General features: G+C 43.4%; 1 protein-coding gene across 3 annotated transcripts in view; it reads right to left on the reverse strand.

Annotated features, from left to right (window-relative positions):
* Positions 1–8873, reverse strand: part of DSP (desmoplakin) — a 49047-nt gene extending 40174 nt beyond the window's left edge. For 2 of the 3 annotated variants that reach the window (XM_083449248.1, XM_083449247.1), the window contains exon 1: positions 7878–8864. In XM_083449248.1, coding sequence (XP_083305374.1) covers positions 7878–8092 — 215 coding nt within the window. In that variant the 5' untranslated portion in view covers positions 8093–8864. Of the gene's footprint in view, positions 1–7877 lie in introns of all 3 variants that reach the window. The other variant, XM_083449246.1, reaches the window with a different exon arrangement.
* Between the last annotated feature and the right edge of the window lie 12618 nt (positions 8874–21491).

Raw genomic sequence — 21491 nt, forward strand, 5'->3', positions numbered from 1 at the left:
ATAAATAAATAAATAAGGCAAACCTGTCTCTGCAATCGTAAATAACTTTACCGTATTTTTTGCTCTATAAGACTCACTTTTTCCCTCCTAAAAAGTAAGGGGAAATGTGTGTGCGTCTTATGGAGCAAATGCAGGCTGCGCAGCTATCCCGGAAGCCAGAACAGCAAGAGGGATCGCTGCTTTCGCTGTGCAGTAATCCCTCTTGCTGTTCTGGCTTCTGGGATTCAGAATATTTTTTTCTTGTTTTCGTCCTCCAAAAACTAGGTGCGTCTTATGGTCTGATGCGTCTTAGAGAGCAAAAAATACGGTACTTCCATTTTAAAATGCTAATAACAGCCTCAGGTCACACAAAACACTGCCCATTCTTAGCTTTGGAGAATCATAACAGCAAAACAAAACATTAATCTTCCCAGGGATTATCCAGTGACATTATCCCCCACTGTAGTTCCCTGCACTTTCCTAGCATAGTCACTCTCCAGCATTAATTCCCCTTGCTTTGTTCTCCTTAACCATGGTTCAGCATTACATGCAAACTATCGCTAACTATGGTTCCCAATTCTTTCAACCAATTCTTGAAATGAGAGTTAAAGTTGGCATGCAAGACCTTGATCAAGAAACAACCTTTTTAAGTGTTCGCCATGGTTAGCAATAGTGCGTAAGTAATACTGAATGGTGATTAAAAGGAGGAGTATACAACCCCACAACCGACTTCTGATCCATTTGCCATGGTTAAGATAGCAGCAGACTAAAAATCTGGGCCCGAATAGGGATTTGAACACAGGACTTCTTTGTGTTGCAGCTTTTCCACTATGACACATTGGCTTCACTCCTTTAGGACTGTGTACCCCATATCATTTGACTTAAAAGAGAATCATCACAGTTAATGACACAATATCTGGGCATCAAGCTTGCTGCCTCAGCACACCCAACTTTTTGACAATGCTTCATGTGCGGCTCTCCCAGAGTCTGTGGCAAAGAGGCCTCACCCATTTTTCTAATGAAAGGCTTATCCCTCTTGCAGTTCCTCATGACTAAAGACTCACTGTGTTGCAGCACTCTTTGCTTCTAGTGGGTTTATTTTATTATTATCATTTCTCTCTCCCTCTCTTGAGCTAACCCACCTGCAATAATTAGCTATGTACAATTGAAGTGTACTTGGCAAGCAGAATCTGCTCTCTGCTTTTTATCGTGTGATCATTTCATTAGTCACGGCATATACAGGACACTCCTAACCCACAACTTGGGATATCGTGATGGGGTGGCAGCCTTCCTTTATTAGCAAAGAAGAGACTTGGTGTATTTATTCACACAGGGCAGGGCTCTGGAAACGGAGACATAGGAAGATCCCAATTTCTTTTTTAAAAAATTAAGCTGCAATTCTGGTCTTTGCATGACTGTTCAGTCTGCTATTCCGACTTGCCTGTGCAAGTTACATCGGAAGGACATTTGCTACAGCAGATTTTGAAGCGGCTGTTATGATCATTAAGTATCAATGCAGGTACCATACACTTGGAAACCTTATGCAGGCCAACTTTAAAGGAAACAGTATTGAACAGTGGTAACATGGTGACGGAGAATGCGAATTGTGAGACAGGAAATCCCCAGGTAAATATTGCCATGAACTCTCCAGGTAACCTGATGCAAGCTACTTAATAACCTTGACCTCGGTATATGTCACTGGTAGGATTTCTAAGATAACGCATGCAGATTGTTCTATAAACCTCTGTACCTCCAAACAGCATGATGGAGAAAACCCCCCGGCTGAAGATGGCCATCCTGTTATAAAAGCACCAGGTAAAGAGATCAAGAAACTACATGCTGAAATTAGGCTTGAAAATAACCTTCAGTGTCAATAGACAGATGTTTTCAAGCCTAAATGGGTGTCTGGGGTGGTGAGGAGGGGAAGCTGTGAGAGGGATGTAGTGGTTAAGAGTTTGGACTCAAGAGACCCTGGTTCAAATTTCCACACAGCCAGCAAAATCAATAGGTGATATTAGGCCAGTTACTATCTCTTAGCTCAACCTACATTGGAGGTTGTAGTTAAGGAAAAATATGTGAGTACTCTGAACTACATGGAGCATGGCAGGAGTTTTTTTAAAAAAGTAGTAAGTACAGAATCATAATATTTTCAGCAGAGATGTTTTATCATCATGATTATCCAATGCTCTATCACAGTGTTTCCCAAAGTTTCTCCCCCCCAACGGAGGCCTGGAAATTGTTGATGGTCTTAGTGGACCTCTTAATTATTACAATGGTGTTTGTCGCACATTACATTTGTGATGAAGGAGGACATGCCACAGACTTCCTGAATGAGGCTTGTGACCCATCAATGATCCATGGACCACAATTTGGGAACCCACACTGCTCTACCACATGGTGCACCATCATTTTTATCTCATTCAGCATCACTGTTGTGGATCCTACATCAAACTGGCTAAAGATCTGAGCAAAAGAAATATGTGGACAGTGCCCTCCCCCCCCCTTCAACACACACCTGTACAAATAGCATAGTGCTGCGGATGTTCGTGGAGTAAATACTTGCAAAGACTGTGTGTCAACAGGAGGCAACCACCCCCCTTTAGTTACAGAAGCCAACACCACTAGAGCAGGCATAGCCAAACTTGGCCCTCCAGATGTTTTGGTATTACAACTCCCATCATCCCTAGCTAACAGGACCAGTGGTCAGGGATGGTGGGAGTTGTATCCCAAAACATCTGGAGGGCCGAGGTTGCCTATGCCTGCGCTAGAGGTATATAAAGACCTTTGGTTTATCTCACACCTACTGGGAGTAGCTTTAACCATTGTGCTCTGCAGTGTACACAATTCAAAGGGATTGCTGGTTTAAAACAGTGCTAAGGGTGTTATAAAAAAAATTTTTTAACTGAATTGCAGAAACAGGCTGGCAATTGAGGGCAGCAGTGTAATTCCCTGTCAACTGAGGTTCCACAGAAACCACCCTCTTCCTCAGTTCCCAGGGTTACAGAAGCTGGGAACATTACAGAGACAGCTTGCTCGAGCCCTCAGGGCAGGGAGAGGCTGGCATTGCTACCTGAGCAAGGTACTAGTTAATAAAATGAACAAAGGGCGACAGAATAAGCCTCAGCAGGACAAAGACTCCGCCCCAAAGGTAACTATGCTGAAACTCAGATGGAAGTATCGTCACTTTTGCATTTAAATTTCCATATTTCTCTCTCACTCACACACAGAGAGCAGTATTTCTGTTTGGGTGTAGTTCATAAAAAAAATAAATAAATGGGCTAAACGCCTGATCCTGAAGACTCATATCCGAGATGTGTGCAATGTTTCAGAAGTTTTTGCAGGCGAAAAGGGAACAAAGAGAAATAAAGAAAAAATGCACTGAATTCTGTGATTTACAAGTGCTCCTCTGAAATGCTGCATGCTTTTCAGGAAAATCACTAGTTGTTGGAAGGATAGGAGTTACTGTTTTTACAGCCTTCTATTGCCTAATGCACTTCCTCTGCTACCAGGTTTACTAATCTAATCTGAACTAATTTCAGCAAGGGAACTCATGGGATGAATTCATGGATAAGCTATGCTGTCACTAAAGACAAAAGCAAGGTTTCTAGTCCTGGGTCTATCTTGAAACATTCTTCTGAGGTTACATAGGATAGTAATTAAATTGCTAGCAGCTTTTGCTGGGCTGACAAGGGTGTAAATCTGCCATGTAATAAGACTCCAATTTGGGCCCAGATAAGGTTTAACCTGTGAAATACAAGAAAACAAGACATTGCGAAACTTGCAATACTATGTGCAGTTCTAACTAGTAAATCACTGATTAACAAACAAGTGGGAAGCTCCTTTTGAAACAATACAGAGCCAGCATTCCTTTATTACCGTATTTTTTGCACCATAACACTCACTTTTTTCCTCCTAAAAAGTAAGGGGAAATGTCTGTGCGTGTTATGGAGGGAATGCCTACGGGTGGCATGCCTACGGATTTTCCTCCTCTAAAAACTACATGCGTGTTATGGTCGGGTGAGTGTTATAGAGCGAAAAATACGGTAATTTAGGCACCAAATTATACTCACAAGTAACTCAACTTTCTGTAATAAAGTTCTGCAAGACGCTAAATTTGTGGAAACCAGCCCTAAACTTAGCCTCCAGTTGTGCAACAGAAAAAGTACAAAATTATATAAATAGTTTAGCATATCTACTTGTACAGCATTTTATACAGAGATTCAAACCAGGGTCATAATGAACCAGGCACATCTATTGCATGCCTTCAGTTAGGCTGCAGTCCTAACCATGTCTATTCAGAAGCAAGTTCTATTGGATTCAACAGAGCTTATTCCACGGTATGTGGAGTTAGGACTGAAGTCTTATTTATCAACAGGCTTGTATGGTGGCCCTGTTCAGCCACACAAGCACAAAGGAGCTGATATGAAACAGCAGCACACTCTAAAAAATCATGGAACAGCTCAGAGGACCTTCAGTTGTTCAGTCCTACGCAAAAGGAAGAGTAATAATGAGATGAAGAACTGTGACTGCTAAAGTCAACCTATACTTATAGAGCCCTGAACTTTTCAACACCCATGTAAGCATCAAGGTATTAATTCCAATGGAGAGGAAAGGTTCCTGGAATCCTGTGTATGGTTGCCAGGTTTAATTCCTTCAGGGCTCCTGTGCACTTAACAGCTACATGACAGGTAAAAATCCAACAGGTGAAATTCATCAGCCTGGCAAAATATTTAACCTACTGCATTGCTGCCATTTTCCACATCCACAAGAGTGCCTGCCCATGATAACAGATTGTACTGCATATGCTAAATACTGTCCTATCTTGCCTCTGCATAGCGGCTGCTGAGCTAGCCTGGGGTGGTTGAATGTCCAGATATATAGGGAATCCTAATCACGTTTCCCAAGGTCATTAAGGCTTACTTTTCTAGAAGGGAAGAACTGGGCCCAGAATGCTCCAAAATTGTACCACTAGAACTGGTGCACATACATTATGTACTTAATGTATGAACTGATTCCACTGAAAAACATTGCGTTTGTGGTGATGTAACATATGAAAGCTCTACCCATGTGTTCACTTGTGAGATTTCATTCACACGGACACATCTCCCACTAGATGCTACTGTTATCAAGAGACAGGCATGACTGCATGAAGCATTCTTCAATAGACTGGGAACTTAACCCCATTTATCCTCACTCAGTACTTTTAACTCACTCAGTGAGTACTTTTAAGGCAGATCTCTTTCAACCTCCATTCCCCATCTGTAAAATGGAGATTAACAATTTAGGATGAATTAGGTTATGTATCCCAACTTGAAGAAGAGTTTAGGTTTCTAGCCTTAAGCAAATACATTCTGAGTGTATACTACTGAGACACCACTTCTGCTGGAGTTTTTACAAGACCAACAAATGCTGATTCGATTTGCTTCCACGCAAAAATACACAACTGCAACTGTTCTGATGTATGACGTGGTTCAAACTTGATATATTGCACATGAACAATATATGTAAAATCTCCATTATGGTCTTTTCAGCATCAGGTGAATACTTTTATTTCCCAGGCTTTTCAATCTGAAATATAATTTTAGTCCTTTTGGATTTGTTGCCACTTTGCATTATTGTATGTTACTGTTTTAATTTTGCTTATAAGCCATACAGAGAACTTTTTTTGTCTATATAACAAAAATGGTGGTATATAAATACTGCGAATAAATAGGTAAAATATATGTGAAGCTGCCCTGCTAAGCTGCCTACACCCAGTTTCTCGGGAGGATTGGGGGGGCGGGGGGAGAAGCAATATAAACAAAGCAGAAGAAATAAAGTGCCGAGGGTTATGAGGCAGGGTGGGGATGAGAATGGAATGATTCTTCAAACATAGAACACATTAGGGGGACTTGAAAACAAGCATGCTGTTTTACCAGCTGCCTGTGGATACACGCCCACACAGAAAGTGCAGCCCAAGTTCCGAAAAAGTAAACAGCTGCGTTGCAAGGTGGACTGTGAACTTGTATTTTTATCATTCATGCCGACAGATCAACTTGTCCTTCGTTTCCTATAGCAGCTTATCTACATTCCTCTGTGAATTTTTACATTCCTAGAACACCACACACCAATGTGGCACCATTACTGGAATAGCTTCCAGGTGTCATTTTTACTGCAAATTCATGGTGATTTGAGCTCATGGTGCTAATCAGAGCAGCCATATGCAACCTGGATTTGTACCTGGAAAAGTTTTGCCACAATCTTCCTGCTTCATTTGTAGTACTTATCCAGTAACTTTCTGCTGAAATCCCCTAATTTTGCATAGCAAAGGGAGTCCTCCCCCCACCTTTTGTGGCACTTTAACTCCTGCTGAGAGCATTAAAGTGGTAGCATTTGAGCTACAAATCCATGGGTAGTGCATGATGATTGTGTGAAGAGCAACAATTCAGTAGTAAAACAGGGATCTGGAGGTGTCCATGGAGCAGAGGAAAAGTCCTTTCTGAGCTGTCTAACAAACTACATAAAAAAAAAAAATCTGCTGAAACTCATTAAGCAAAGCAGTTGGCCTTTGTTAAAAGAAAAGGAGGAAGAAATTTCTGTGAACTTGAACTGCAAAACACATTCCTCAGAAGTTTGTAACTTCTAATCTGCAAGTAAAATGTGTGGAACAGTATCAGACTCAGTAAAAAGAGCAATGCTCAGAAGAGCACTCCCATCACAGTTAGTCCACCTCTTCCACAGCTGAACCACACCATTGAAACCACATTATGAGCCAAAGTTAAATGAAAACCAATCAAATGTAAATAATAAAGCAAGACAAAGGAATGTTTCATATGTCCATGTTTTCCTTCTACAGACTGCACTTCCACGTTAAGAAATAACACAACCTGCATGTATGTGCACAGTCGAGTCACAAATGTCTACAGCTTCCCACTACATGCATGTTTACTGAACTACACATGTGAAGGACTGCACAATTCACAAGACACTGAGGCCAATCACTGCTCCCTGATAAATCTGATACACTTGTTTGGAAAACATTTGTGGCATACCTTTTGGGTGCACTTAAAAGCTTCATAGGAAATGTAATGTTTGAAGTGGCTCACAGGTGCATGTTATCTTGTAAACAGCAGTGCCTTCTGAACAGGAAAACAACACATTTTTCTTTCTGGGGCAATAAATCAAAAGTCTTTCTCATGGGAGAGCTAGCGACATTTAATTATCCTTCAGCAGTTGTATCACTTTAAAGAACTGGGTAAGGATGAAGACGTTCTCAGCCTCTGATTTCTGGCAACTCCCACTCACAAAGGAAGTCTCTTTTACTGCAAAGAATCCTTATCTGGGAAAACTTAGCTGGAACTCATCCAGGAGGTTATCAGCCAAAGGCATGTAAGAGATAAGGACAAGAGCCGCCATGAAACTTTACATTTTCAATGGGGCTGAGACAACTGGTAGAAACCCCCGAGCATTCCTCCTCCCCACCCCCCACTTGCAAGGAGTTCTCATCAGCCCCTTCTCTCCCCTCCCCCCAGCTCTAAAATCCAACAACAAACAGCAACTGAGCCAGACTTCAAAACACAGAACCTGCAGAGAACCAGCAACAAAAAGTTCTGAACTTCGCCGCGCGCTCACTTTTTTTTTAAAAGAGGCCCCCGAGGAAACAGCTTTGCTCCAAATGCAACCACTATCTTCTCCACCAATAAATTAAGTGCAATGTGGAAAGTGTCGAGGGGCGGCATCAAATGAATTGGTTGGATTTATTATTCACATTTTGAGAGCTTTGATCACAATCAAGGGTGGGAACCATTCCATAAACCGCTTCGGGTTAGCAACAGCGAGCTACAAATGCGCGCCTAACGCGTGCGCAAATGGAAAAGACGAAAATCAGGATGGTAGAGCTCTAGACTGGTTGCACTTACGTGTAGCCTTCAGAGCTCATGTCCCCGTAGTTTTTCTGGATGTAATACATCTTATGAGTGTGGGTATGGCTGCTTCCCCCTCCTCCTCCTCCTCCACCTCCGCCGCCGCTCAGCATCGCATGGTTGTTAATATCATAGCGCATATCCGGCCCGGAGTCGGTTCTGACCATCCTCCCCACCGTGTTGATCCTGGGGTGGGATCCGTTGATGCTCATCTTGGCGGCTGGGCTGGCTCAGACTTGGGTGCCTCAGAATCAGAAAAGGAAACCCACACAGATCAGAACAAAAGCATGAACTTCTCTGGCGGGCGAAAGACTGCTCCCCTCTGGCTCGCTCTCTCTCGTGCGCTTTCTTCCCCTCCCTCCAACGCCCGGCAGCAAGCGGCCTTCGCAAGGCGCAAGTCCTCAAGGAGTTAGTTCCGGGCAGGCAACCCCAAAAGCGACACAGTCCAAAAAAGAGAGAAAGCGTGCAAAGGTGGTGAGGCAAAATGGAGGTCAAAGGCCGGGGGTGGGCGTTAAAGAGGGGAAGGGGATCTGGAGGGGAAGGGAGGGGTCGAATGAAGAGCAAGGTAGGAACTTTTAAAGGAAAACAGAAAGAAAGAAAAAGAGAGAGAGGCAGGTGTTGGTGGTGCTGAGCAGCCGCGGCGGCGTCCAGGTGAGGAGGCAGCCGAAGGCGCGGCGCTGCTGGAGATGGTGGCGGCGGGCGGGGACTGGGGAAGAGGAGGAGACTGGCCAGTCCCTCCCTGCTGGCACCGGAGAGGCCAAGCCGCACCTTGGGGGATGCTTTGCTCAACTTGCAAGCCTGGGCGTGGAGCCGCCGACGCCCTCCGCCCCCCCCGCCCCTAGCCCTCGCCTGGTGACTGTGGGACACTCATAACAGCGCTGCGTGTCGGGCCGCCCTCCCTCCTGACATCTCTCTCTCCGCCTTTACCTGGGCCCAACCCAGAAGCGAGGGAGCCGACGCCCGGCTCGCTCAGGCGTCCTTAGCGCGCAAGAGGAAAGCAAAGCGCCGAGGCTCGGCTGGCCCCACCCTGGGCGGCGAGGAGCCTGGGGAAGGCGCGCGGAGGCGCTGGGCTGCGCCTGGCAGCTCCGTGGGAGAAAACCTCCTTCTTTCCCGACCGGTCGGCGTAGGAAGCCAACTCCTAGGGGCCAAATGTTCGAGGGGACCGCCCCCCCACAAAGTTTTTTAAATTTTTATTTATCCTTTTCGAATTTATACTTTTCACCGATTTTACAATCCTTTTGACATTTCAAAACTTGACTTCCTTTCCCCGCTTTCTGCGGTTCTTGAAATTTTTCATATCTTCTGCATATCCAAATTAACTTTATTTGTTCATTTATTCATCTTCTTATGAAGCTGCAGGTTATTGCAATAATCCTGCCAATGTTTTTATCTGTTTACAATTTATCTGTAAATGTTCAATAAACCGTTTCCATTCTTTTATAAAAAGTTTGTTACCTTGATTTCTTATTCTTCCGGCAAGTTTTGCCATTTCTGTGTATTCCATAGGTTTTCGTATCTGTTCTTCCTTTGCTGGGACTTTTTCTTTCCAATTTGGGGCAAGTAACATTCTTGTCACTGTGGTCACATACATGAATATGTTTCTATACATTTTAGGTAGTTCTGTTCCTATAATTCCCAAGAGAAAAGCTTCTGGGTTTTTTTACGAACGTTATTTTGAACATCTTTTCAATATATCACATCACAAAGTTGATGAGCATTGCCATTCAAATGATGTACATGTGCCACGTCATGTGATCAATTGTGTGGCGTGGGGCTTACCTGGCCCCTACCCCAATACTTTATTTATTACATGTCTATCCAGTCCTTCCTTCCAAAGGAGGGGAATATGTACCTTGACCTTGACCAAATACCATTTACTATTCCGGATCAGGCAGCTAAGGGTTGTGAACCAGCCCTGGTTATTCTAGATGAAATAATGCAGATTACCAAGTTGTGTTGGGGGTATATGTATGGAGTGTGTGATTTGTTTTTAAATGGTATGCTTGACCAGGGATACCCTACCCCCTTTAAAGGTAAAGGGACCCCTGATCATTAGGTCCAGTCGCGGACGACTCTGGGGTTGCAGTGCTCATCTCACTTTATTGGCCAAGGGAGCCGGTGTACAGCTTTCGGGTCATGCGGCCAGCATGACTAAGCCGCTTCTGGCGAACCAGAGCAGCGCACGGAAATGCCGTTTACTTTCCCGCCAAAGCGGTACCTATTTATCTACTTGCACTTTGACGTGCGAACTGCTAGGTTGGCAGGAGCAGTGACCGAGCAATGGGAGCTCACCCCGTCGCGGGGATTCGAACCGCCGACCTTCTGATCAACAAGTCCTAGCCTCTGTGGTTTAACCCACAGCACCACCCACGTCCCTCCCACTCCCTTTAGTATGTCCATATTTATGCCTTAAAGTTTGCTTAATTTTTAATAGTAGCAAAAAGAAGAAGTAAAATCACAGTACAATCATTCGAAAAACAATTACTTCCTATGAACCGATGGACACATTTTCTTATACCAACTATTAAAGATCTCTTAAAGACCTTTAAGGCCAAGTAAGTCTGAGCACACCAAGTTAAAGCCGAACAGGCTCAAAAAAAGTCATTCTCTGTGGTTGCCGATAATATTGTATCAGATCCCCTTTCCTGAGAAGACTGTCAGATTTTTGAACCTTTGTGGAAGAGCCGTTAAACTTTTCTCTTTATACTGGCATCCAAATCCTCGGCTTAATTCTAAGTGAATAATGTTCATTTAATTGGGTAAGTGCCTTTGTTGTGTGTGGTTTATTTTGTTTTGTTTTCTGCTGGTGTTACCTCCCTTGACCCCTTAGGCAAGGACCGTATTAGAAAACTGAATTACTAAAGCGCAATGTTCAAGAGGCCTTGCTTCACAAGAGAGGTAAAATGACTGCAGAGGTTGAGCTGGTGTTTACAAACAAGGGTTCTTCCAGACTCAGCTTTGAATGCTGCCCAGTCTTAACTCTTCCACGCTTAAGCTACATTCAGAATTGCAGCTGACTTCACATTTCAGCCAGCATAGCAATTCTGTGTGCGTGTTCCATCCTATGTTCTGTCCACCCTAGTGAGACATTAACCATTTTGCCTATGGACACAATTTCATCAGTGTGGGGTTTTTTAAGTCAGTTTTTAAAATTGTGCTAAAATTTAAGCACTATTGCTATTGCATTAGTATTTTAATGATTGTTTTAAATTGTGTGACACTGACTAGAAAGGTTAAGGTGCATCAGAGTGAAGAGCCAAAGGAATCTGGCTATTTGGATTCTTCCTGGGCTCCTTGAAAATAGGTGTAAGGATCAGACTGGTGCTGCAATTTAAAACGCAGAAAGCAGGTGCAAACTGCTTTCCTGTGACAGACTTCAGCCTGCCTCACTCAAACATCTGAAATTACTGTAGTCAAAATGAGAAGGGATTACTTCTAAGTTGAATTTGAGAATAGGGATCACTTCTAATTTGAGTTTGAGAATAGACAAGTCTCATTTTAGAAATTAAATTCCGAATGCCGCTTTTACATCTGTAGATGTGAAATGCCTCTACAGTAATTTGATATGTAAATGAAATGATAATAACATCTTTTAATCAGTGAGCTAATTGCCCACTATGAATACCATGTAGCATCACTTGCATCTGACTAATTACATTTTCAAGTAGGAGTATCAGTAAGAGTACAAAGAAATCAGAGTGTCAGTGGTGAAACAAGTTAGCTAAAACGGCTGATAAAGTGTGTGAATGCTGATTATGTAATTTAAATGTTAAGACTATGAGCTAAAGTAGATATAATGTAGTTGATCCATTAACCCATAGACATTAATGGCAGACACTGGGAGAGGGAGGATTCAGTTAGGATGTGGAGCTGGATAAGGGAAGGTTTAACTTTTCGCTCCAAAAAGAGGCAGTGCATTACACAAATTTAAATAAAATTTGCATGCACATATTTATATGGATAGATGCACTTGTAGAACAAATAACTAAAATTCAAATAAAAATACAGTGCATCTCACTACCATGTGGATCACTGTAACTAGGTGGCCTGGGTACCTGCCATATGCTGATTGTTGACAGACATCTTCGAGGTCTCCGTTTTCCCTTCTTATGGTTCTTTAAATTGGACGGGATGACCCTTAAGATAGAGGATTGTCCTCTGTAAAGTTGAGCATCCTTTCAGTCACTAACTGCCTTCATATGTGCTTCCATTCTGTTCATTAGTTCATACATTCTGCCGCTGGAAGAAGGGGAGCATTGAGAAAGCACAATGGATGGGGAAATGTGCAATGTTCCTGCCTCACACTCATTTTTAAGAGGGGAAATTGGACAAATAGCATTGCTCTATTTTCATGAAGACCTTCCACCAGTTCCATGACTACCTCTTGCCCCCTCTTCTATATACCTGTCCTATTTCAGGTTCATTGGTTAGACTAGCTTATACTAGAAAGGTGGCCACCACAGAGAAGGCCCTTTCAGTGGTGGCGCCGCAATTACATAATGTCCTTGGGACTGAAAAATAGTAAATCATATTTTCAATACAACCCTGTTAAACACAACACTGAATTTCAATGGAGGAGACTTACGGATGTAATCTCTCCCACTGAAGTCAGCGGGCGTCAAAAGTGTGTTTTTTTAAAAAAGAAGAATCCTGCAATTTCATTACCCGTGTTTTTGTTCTAGTAGACAGCTGAAATAACTTGTTATTTGTCAGGTTGACAGAGCAGAAGGTGTGTGCATGGCAATGTTCTCATGGTGGTGAGAAAGGCCTAACAACTTTACTAAACAATGCTGATCTTCCTCGCCCAGTATGGCAGACCACCTCAGAATAAGTCTTTCTGAGACCCCCGTGGAAGAAATTTGGGTGTCAGGATCCAAGTCAGATAAGCAAGCAAATTAAGACTTCATCCAGTCCTTCTACATCTTGAGCATGTTCAGCGAGGTAGTTCTGTCTATAGCTCCTTCCCAAATACGTCATCCTTGACAGAACTATTCTATGTACTTTGCACAGGATGTCTTCAGTTATGAGTTATTTCGCACAAGACAAAGAGCATTTCAAAAACCTTTATAGGACTGCATGCCTGCTTCCATGAAGCGCCCAGAATGTTTCTCACAGAGGGTGTGGTGAATGAAGTTTCAGTCTTGTCAGACCTGATGGACAGCTCAGCCGAAAAACTTGAAATGCCTAAGCAGTTTTGCTTCAGGTGGAGTAAGGCAGCGCAGCTGGCACCACAGACAATAGACAAGAGTGGATCATGTTACTTGCCTCACACAAGGCTTTTCTGACAGTGAAATAGCAGGCTTAATTACTTGCTGTCCTTGACATTTTCTTGAACAATTCCCTGCATTATAAATGCTGGACTCTGTCAGTCAGTGGGGAAAAAACATTTAGAAACACTGCGATAAATGCTTGTTAAATCACTGTGGTACAGGCTATAGGCTACTGAGAATTAGACAAGATAAGCTGTGGTCTACCTCATAAAAATGTACAAAACAAAGGAAATTAGGGGAGTTGGAGCCATCACTTGGCCATGTGGCTGTGTGTGTGAAGGAGGCTGTGGGATATTACCATAAATACTGTTTGCGGATCTGACCGATTAGGAGGGAGTGCTTCAGTTCCAGCTTCTGGCAGTGGAAGGAGAAGCTTGAAGTAACTTCTCCTTCCACTGAAGCTATGCTTTCTTCCTTCCCTTTGAAGGGGGCTTTCTGAAACCCTCCTTTATTATAAACATTACCTGTACTGGCAGTAATAGCTGGTACAATCCTAAGCATGCTTATTTGGAAGTTAAGACCCACTGTGTTCACTCAGGATTTCTCCCAAGTATGGGTGCACAGGGCTGTAGCTTTATAAGCTTTGAACTAGAAAGTCCCCCATTCAAAAATCTTCTTTCTGTCAGGACCTTACTTTCTGTTCTTAGACAAGCCATAACTACCTATTCCGTAAATGGAGGCAGGAGCAGAACCACATATTGAAAGCCACTGAGATGTCTAGGAGAATGAGCAAAGTCACTCTCCCGCCATCTTTTCCCAACACATGTCATCAGCCAGGATGACCAAAGCGCTTTCAGTGCCATGACTGGGCCTCAAGCCAGACTTGATTAGGTCTAGACTTCAGATAAGCACTTTCCTCCAAGCGTGCATGAAGCTAGACTGCCAGCATCTTGCCCAAGGAAGAGATGATCGCCACAGGGTGGGTGCAAAAAAGCCCACTTAAGGAGAGAGTGCACCATTCTGCAGCTATTCTCTTGGTATGGTGTGACCCAATGCACCCTGAGTCCGGTTCCATTTCTGGGCAAGTGCTAACCCTCAGATATATTTACTAAATTGTTTGACGAAGGATGAATTTCTGTCCTGTCAAATCTAAAATCTAATAATAAATAGACACGCAAGAATATACTGCTGCCGTAGGTAGCTGTGTGGCTTTCTCCAGTGGTGCAAAAAAAAAAAAAAAGTGGTGTCTTGGAGTGGCCCCGATGGAGCAACGCAGTGACCTAAGGAAATGGTTAACTCCCTTCCACTGTCCAAGCTAGCAGGCTCTGCAAATACGTTAAAGAAAAGAAAGAAAAATAATCTGATCACAGCTCTACCACTTGGTGCTTAGTTTGGCCATTTCGTGCATGCATAGGCTCTCTATAGATGCTTTTTAGCTGACGGTTTCATTTCACTCTTCTTTCTTCCTGCCTGTACTGGATTCCTGGCAATTCTTGTCTAGGGGGTGGAATTTTCCCATCTATGCACCACCTCTTGCAACACCTATGTGGATCAGAGACTGCAGAGATGGTGCCAACACAACAGGGTGTGTGTGTGTGTGTGTGCGCGCGCGCGCGCAGAATGGTGCTTTCCATTCAGGAAGATCAGTAGGTTTGGAGAAGATGCATGCAATACTGTGAAAAAGTGTTCCTAGTGAATAAGAAGAATTGTGAATCAGTCCTGCCTAAGAGGCTTTTACTCATGCTGGAGCCATAGTGAGAGGTTTCCCTAAGAATACCCAAGGATTGCCAGGCCTAAATCCTTATCTTCATTAACATCAAAGGCATGTGTACACGCCTTCTTTGTGTAGCTTTTAATTAAAGCGAAGTGTGTATGTATGGGAAGGTATGGACCTATTGCAGGCTAACCAAGTTGTTAGTGGATAGATGTGTAGAAATGATTGCTTTTACAAAGAGGAAAATCTGGATTACTCTACTTTGAGTACTGCTTTGCAAAGTTGGGATCTTCCGATTCCAGGTCGCCACTGGAAAATTAAACAGTGCTGGGGTGCCAACTTGAATAAAAGCTCCACCCTGCACAACTGATCACAAGACATGGCACATGCACACAATTTGAATGGCAATGCCCAGCAGCTTGGGGGGATATCAAATATTTGGGGGGGGGGGTTGAAGGGAACTCGGCCCCTAGGAGTTGGCTCCTACGAACAGCGCCCATGACCTGTTTCATAAGAAGTTAAGAAAAGACTTGCTGAATTAAACCAAACATCCATCAGGTTCAGCATTCTGTTTCTGACAGCTGCCAGGCAGATGCCTCTGGAAAGCTCAGAAGCAGGGCATCAAGACAACAGCCTATCTATGTCTTCAGTAAAGTGGGATCAGTTTGTGACAATGTCGTTTTCTCTCTCAGTGTTGTTTGCATTCCCATTTTGGACTGCCTCTGTTTGCAGAGTGCCCAAAAATACACTAGTGACTTTGGACATATTTGTATTTTATTTACAAGTACCGAGGCAGTGCATATGGATGCAAACAGGCAACAGATCCCCAATGAGAGGCCCTGTAGCTCAACATGGTTCTCTTTCTGCCAACTCACAATTCCGTACCTCCCTCCCTCCTTCTCTCTTATTTTGACAGCATTAACTACTGTTTCCCATCACTCATCTACTGGGTCTCTGCTCCACCCTTACGGGTGAATTGCCTCGTCAGAAAACAAGTCATTAAGAAATATTAATGTTGTCCAAGTCTCTGCCGCCTCCTCCTGGGTGTCACTTGCGGTCTGGCCACTAGCAGAAACAGAGCAACTGACCCATTCACATTAATCAAACAACAAAATCACTGTGTGTTTGTGTGTGTGTGTGTGTGTGTGTTCGTTCTACTGGCAGAAATCCACAAAGCTGCTTGTTCAAACATGAACTTGGTATCTTTCGCACAGGCAATTTTCTGTCTGGCACTCAGAACTTTTTTCCAAGAGGTGTGGCTTCTTCTGGAACAAAAAGACTTGGATGAGTCACACCCATTTTAATACTCAAGCTGTGGGTCCTACCCCAAGGAGTGTCAATGCTCCTGTTTTTCCTTCCTTTCTTGCCTCTCACAGGCCTTAACTCTCTTCAGCTAAGAAATCATGCCCAAGTCACAAACACTTAAATATATATCCTACGCAGCGCACTGCCCATAGTTTCACTATCCTTCTTGTTGTTCTGGTTGAGAGTGTGAATACTCTCGAAATTTGTTGCTGCCATTGCCCAAAGGGTTTCATTTTAGGATCAAAGAGATGCGCAGCTACAAAGAAGTGTGAGATAACACCTGGTCTTAAGTAACACTGGTCTACCAATTGATCTATGGCATTGCTCCAGTTTTAATTAGACATTGGGTGTGCCTTTTTGTATTGATAAAACAGCAGGGAGTTTGAACCAACTAAGCCAGAAATGGAATCCTCAGTACAGCCCAAACTTGAGCTTTCAGATCCAAAGGAGCCTTGAAGAGCATCCAAGAAGTCCATGAAGCTACGCCCAAACAAGGGTGAAAAAAGAAAACACAAGAGGTAGATTGAGAGTGAGAGGTAAACCGGGGTGGGGGTGGACCTCAGGCCCTCCAGGACTTCCTATCTGACACTCAGGAATAAGGATGGGGAAGAAATCCGATTCAGTTCACATTTAAAGGTGAACTTACCTAATTTGCACTTCCTGAAACAAGTTGCACACTGAATGAAATACATGCATCCTTTGAAATTTGCACTTCTCTGAAATTTGCCATGTAGTTCTCTAGCCAAGTACAGTGGTGCCTCGCAAGACAAAATTAATTCGTTCCGCGAGTCTCTTAGTCTAGCGGTTTTTTCGTCTTGCGAAGCAACCCTATTAGCGGCTTAGCAGCTTAGCGCTATTAGCGGCTATTAGCGGCTATTAAAGGCTTAAGGGATTAGCGGATTAGCTGCTAAAAGGCTATCAGCGGCTTAGTGGCTTAGAAAAAGGGGGTGGGGAGCAAAAAAAATATCTCAAGAATCGCAAGACATTTTCGTCTTGCGAAGCAAGCCCATAGGGAAATTCGTCCTGCGAAGCGCATTGAAAAATGGAAAACCCTTTCGTCTAGTGGGTTTTCCGTCTTGCGAGGCATTCGTCTTGCGGGGCACCACTGTAATATGTATAAAAAAATGTATATGCTAGTGTAAAGTTTGCATATAAATGCATATATTAGTGCAGAGCTTTCCCAACTGTGTGTCATGACACATTAGTGTGTCGGCTGCAGTGTGTAGGTGTGCCGCACAAACGCTCCCCGCGTTCCTCTTGGGGCTGGAAAGGGGTTAGTTTAACCTCTGGTTTGCTAGTAAAACTGCATTACGGTGTCGCAAAATGATGCATGACTAAAAAGTGTGTCACCGACATGAAAAGTTTGGAAAGCTCTGTATTAGTGGATACACTGTACAAAAATTAATTCTGTTATGGAAAATTGCTTTGCAAACACGTGCGTATTGTGTAACATTGTATACAAACGTGTCTATCATGAGAAATCCACACTGAAATGATATTGAATTTTCATGAGCACTTAAAAAAACCCAGAAGCTTAAGACTGGAAAGATGAGAAACAGAGAAAACCAAGTTGATTTATTTTCCCATCCCTACCCAGGAGTCAGGAGTCTCCCCAGGCCACCCGCCCACCAAAGCCACACCCAACACTTTGCATGGACCCCCCCCCCTTGAGTGCTTTTGCCTGGTAGGAATGTGTACTTGAACCCTGCTTGCTTAGATGGAAGACAGAGAGGGATGTTGCGAGTGTGAAGAAACTAACCTACTTTCCAAAGGTAAAAATTAACAAGATATTGCTCTGCTCACTTTTGCCTCTGGCCCCACCACCACTCGTAGAAGACTGCTCTGAAGGAATGTGTCCCTTCCACTGGAAAAGGTTCTCCACCCATAGGGATCCCGGCACAAATCTGTAAAGTTTACCGAAATACAGTGGTACCTCAGGTTACATACGCTTCAGGTTACAGACTCCACTAACCCAGAAATATTATCTTGGGTTAAGTACTTTGCTTCAGGATGAGAACAGAAATCGTGATCCGGCGGCGCAGCAGTAGCAGCAGCAGGAGGCCCCATTAGCTAAAGTGGTGCTTCAGGTTAAGAACAGTTTCAGGTTAAGTACGGACCTCCGGAACGAATTAAGTACTTAACCTGAGGTACCACTGTACTGTGTTAACCAAAGGGACATGGAGAAAAGTCAAATAAAAAAGCTTGGGGAAAAGTATAAAGATGAAAACATCTTTGTTGTCGTTGTTAAAAGGAAAGACACAACCAGCTCCAGACACCCCACTCCTCCCCCCCTAAAAAAAAAAATCCCCCCCAATTTTGGGGAACACAAATGAAAAGGAAGAAATGAGATAACACCAAACAATTACGGTAAGCAGGGTGGAGTTGTGAGTGGATCCCCAAATGCCTTGGAGATCAGCCTCTGCAATTAAAAGTGGAAGGTGTGAAAAAGCTAATAAAGGTACAAGCAGAATGGGAGAGGAATGATTTACAGTGACACCAAGGCTCCAGCAAAAATGTGGAGGGTAAATTTATGGGATCAGGCTAAATAGGAGATCACCAAAATAAAATAAAAAATTGCTTCCCCCTGAAGGTTTGAGGCAGGGTGTTGCCATCATGACAAAGGTGCGTACATGCTACATACTTTGCAGCAGTGGCACTTCTGTGAGGGTTGCACTCCTTGCATTTGCTCATACAGTGGTACCTCGGGTTAAGAACTTAATTCGTTCCAGAGGTCCGTTCTTAACCTGAAACAGTTCTTAACCCGAAGCACCACTTTAGCTAATGGGGCCTCCCACTGCCACTGCGCTGCTGCTGCACAATTTCTGTTCTCATCCTGAAGTAAAGTTCTTAACCCAAGGTACTATTTCTGGGTTAGTGGAGTCTGTAACCTGAAGCGTATGTAACCCAAGGTGTAACATGTCATCTTCTCCTCAGGACTGAGCTTGGGAAAAACCAGTACCACATCTTTGGGGCAGAAACCAGCTGTGTATTGTACTCATTGGCCAGAGACCTTTGACGCCATGATGCATGAAGCTTTGATGACCTCAACTCATTCCCCAAAAGCAGGCTGGTTTTTTTACATTGTTAAAAAATGGAAGTCGAATGCACAGTCTTATTTACTCTGCAGCCATCACATCGCCACTGCTTGTTTGGGAAGCAGGGTACACACAACGCTACAACCCACATCTATCCTGTAATTTCTTTATCAAATACTGTGCTTTGATGCATTTTCCCCCAAACCAGCCTCGATCCAAATTACAGTAAGAAAAATAACACCTTAGGTGCATTTTCAGCCAGTATAGTATGCACATAGCCTTTCAATTGTTGTTGTTGTTGCTAATGTTATAACGATGATGTACCCAAATCATTAAATTGCATAAAGCTGCAAGCAGTACTTGGAGAAGTTATCTTTCAGACAACTCCGCCTGAAGGATGGCAGAAGGCTGGATACATATATTCATTCTGTCAGTGCTCATAACATTGATCATTATGTGTGCCAAATAATTGTGTAGGCATTAAGAAGCCAGGTTAGCTCCACTGGGGTGAGGGGGACTTCACTGAGTCCTTTCTTTAAGATATAACTGTATGCACACTATATACCGTAGTCACCCTTTTCAGCACCAGCAGTTAAAATAAATTTGGTTGCAGCTCAGCATGATCTGCACTTGTGGGAACTGTTCAGAAACACATCCCTCATCCATCACCTGTTGTCTGGTCCAAACACAGATCCTGGCCATGCAATTATTATACTAATGCTATATATTTGATGTTAGCCGTCCTGAGCCTGGTTTCGGCCGGGGAGGGCAGGATACAAATAAAAGTTTATTAATTATTATTTTTATTATTTCCTGTTTGGTTTACCAGAGAGTAACAAAGCCAGGAACGTTCATTCATGAGCTTCAGACAGTCTAGATTCAGCAGACACTGAGATCAGCATATGTCATTTTATCTGTGCTGACATCAAAAAACAAATATTTGCCCTTGATGACAGCATGACTCTCTGTGAGCAACAGAACCTCTAAATAATAAGTGCAAATACAGTTTATGCCCTATGGGTCCAGCTTTGTCCTATATTCCATCAGCTGCATTACTCAGAAATGTGCAAGCACATGTGGCTCAGGAGCACAGACAAAATAAACATGGATATGCATGATCAATAAATGATTTGCCTCTCATTTCAGGCAGATGCATGCTCTACATTTAAAGCATATTCAACACACATTTAAAGGGCGTGACTTTCTCCAAAGAATCCTGGGACCTGTAACTTGTTAAGGGCACTACAAATAGTAGTTTTGTGAATGAGGGAACTATAGTTCCCAGGATTATTGGGGGAGCGGGGAGTAATGCACTTTGAATACAGTTTAAATGTATGGTGTGCATCTCCCCATAGGAAGCCAACATAGACAGGGTGACTGTACTTAAGTGTTGCATCAAAAAGAAGGTATCTATTTCTGCTTCTGTACTGGGGATCTCCATGAAAATCAAAAGGGTCTTAATAACAGAGCCTTAAGGATAAAACCACCTGCTTGCAAAGTCCTACTGGCTTGCCCCTGGTCCTGTTTTTTGGGTCTGAGCTCAGCTCTAAAGTGTGTACATATTGATTAAAAAAGCGAAATATATCTGAGCACATGTGGCTTCTTTTCCAGCACTACTGTGTAAACACAGCAGCCATTCCACACTAAAAAAGAATAGCTACGCTAGCAGACATCCTTCATTCCAGGAAGACTTGAGCCTTCTTCCCCCATCAGCACCTCTGATTTTGGAAATTAAGCAGCAGGCCCCACCCTAGCCTCAAATTCAACACCGGTAGTACAGCAGCTGCAGTTGGTACAGCTGCTTTTCTTTCCCACTGCCCTTTGGCCCTCTCTGGGGCAGAAGATGTGCCATGAAAGGCTTAAGGGCCAACCACACAAGATGATCAGAGATTTGGGAGTTTTCTTGCCCATTTTAAAGCAGCTGTGCTGGATTTTGATCAGATCAGCGATGCCCTTTGCAATTTGCCATATCAAAACCTCCCACTGAAATAGCTATTTTAAAAATGGGGGTGGGGATACAGACATGGTATAGGTACCTGCATTCCCCCCTCTGTTTCAGAGCAATTCATGATTTTTGGGAGTGTAATTTACATCAGGGAAATGGGTTAAGTACTCCTCAGAGCCACTTTTTCAGTCAAAACTGAAGCCCCTTGAAGCGGCTTTAAATTAAGCAAAGGAAAAACAACATCACTGAAGATCTAATCATGGATCTTCCATGTCTGGTGAGGTTTGGCCATCAGGAAATTTTGCTGGAACAGGGTAAGGGTTCCTCAGTCACTTAGATGAATTTCACACTGAAATTCCACACCTGGATTCACACTGACTTTCCAAGAGGTGCTTTCTGAGT

This window comes from Podarcis tiliguerta, assembly GCF_965153285.1.
Source record: "Podarcis tiliguerta genome assembly, chromosome: 7".
NCBI classification, from domain to species: Eukaryota; Metazoa; Chordata; class Lepidosauria; order Squamata; family Lacertidae; genus Podarcis; species Podarcis tiliguerta.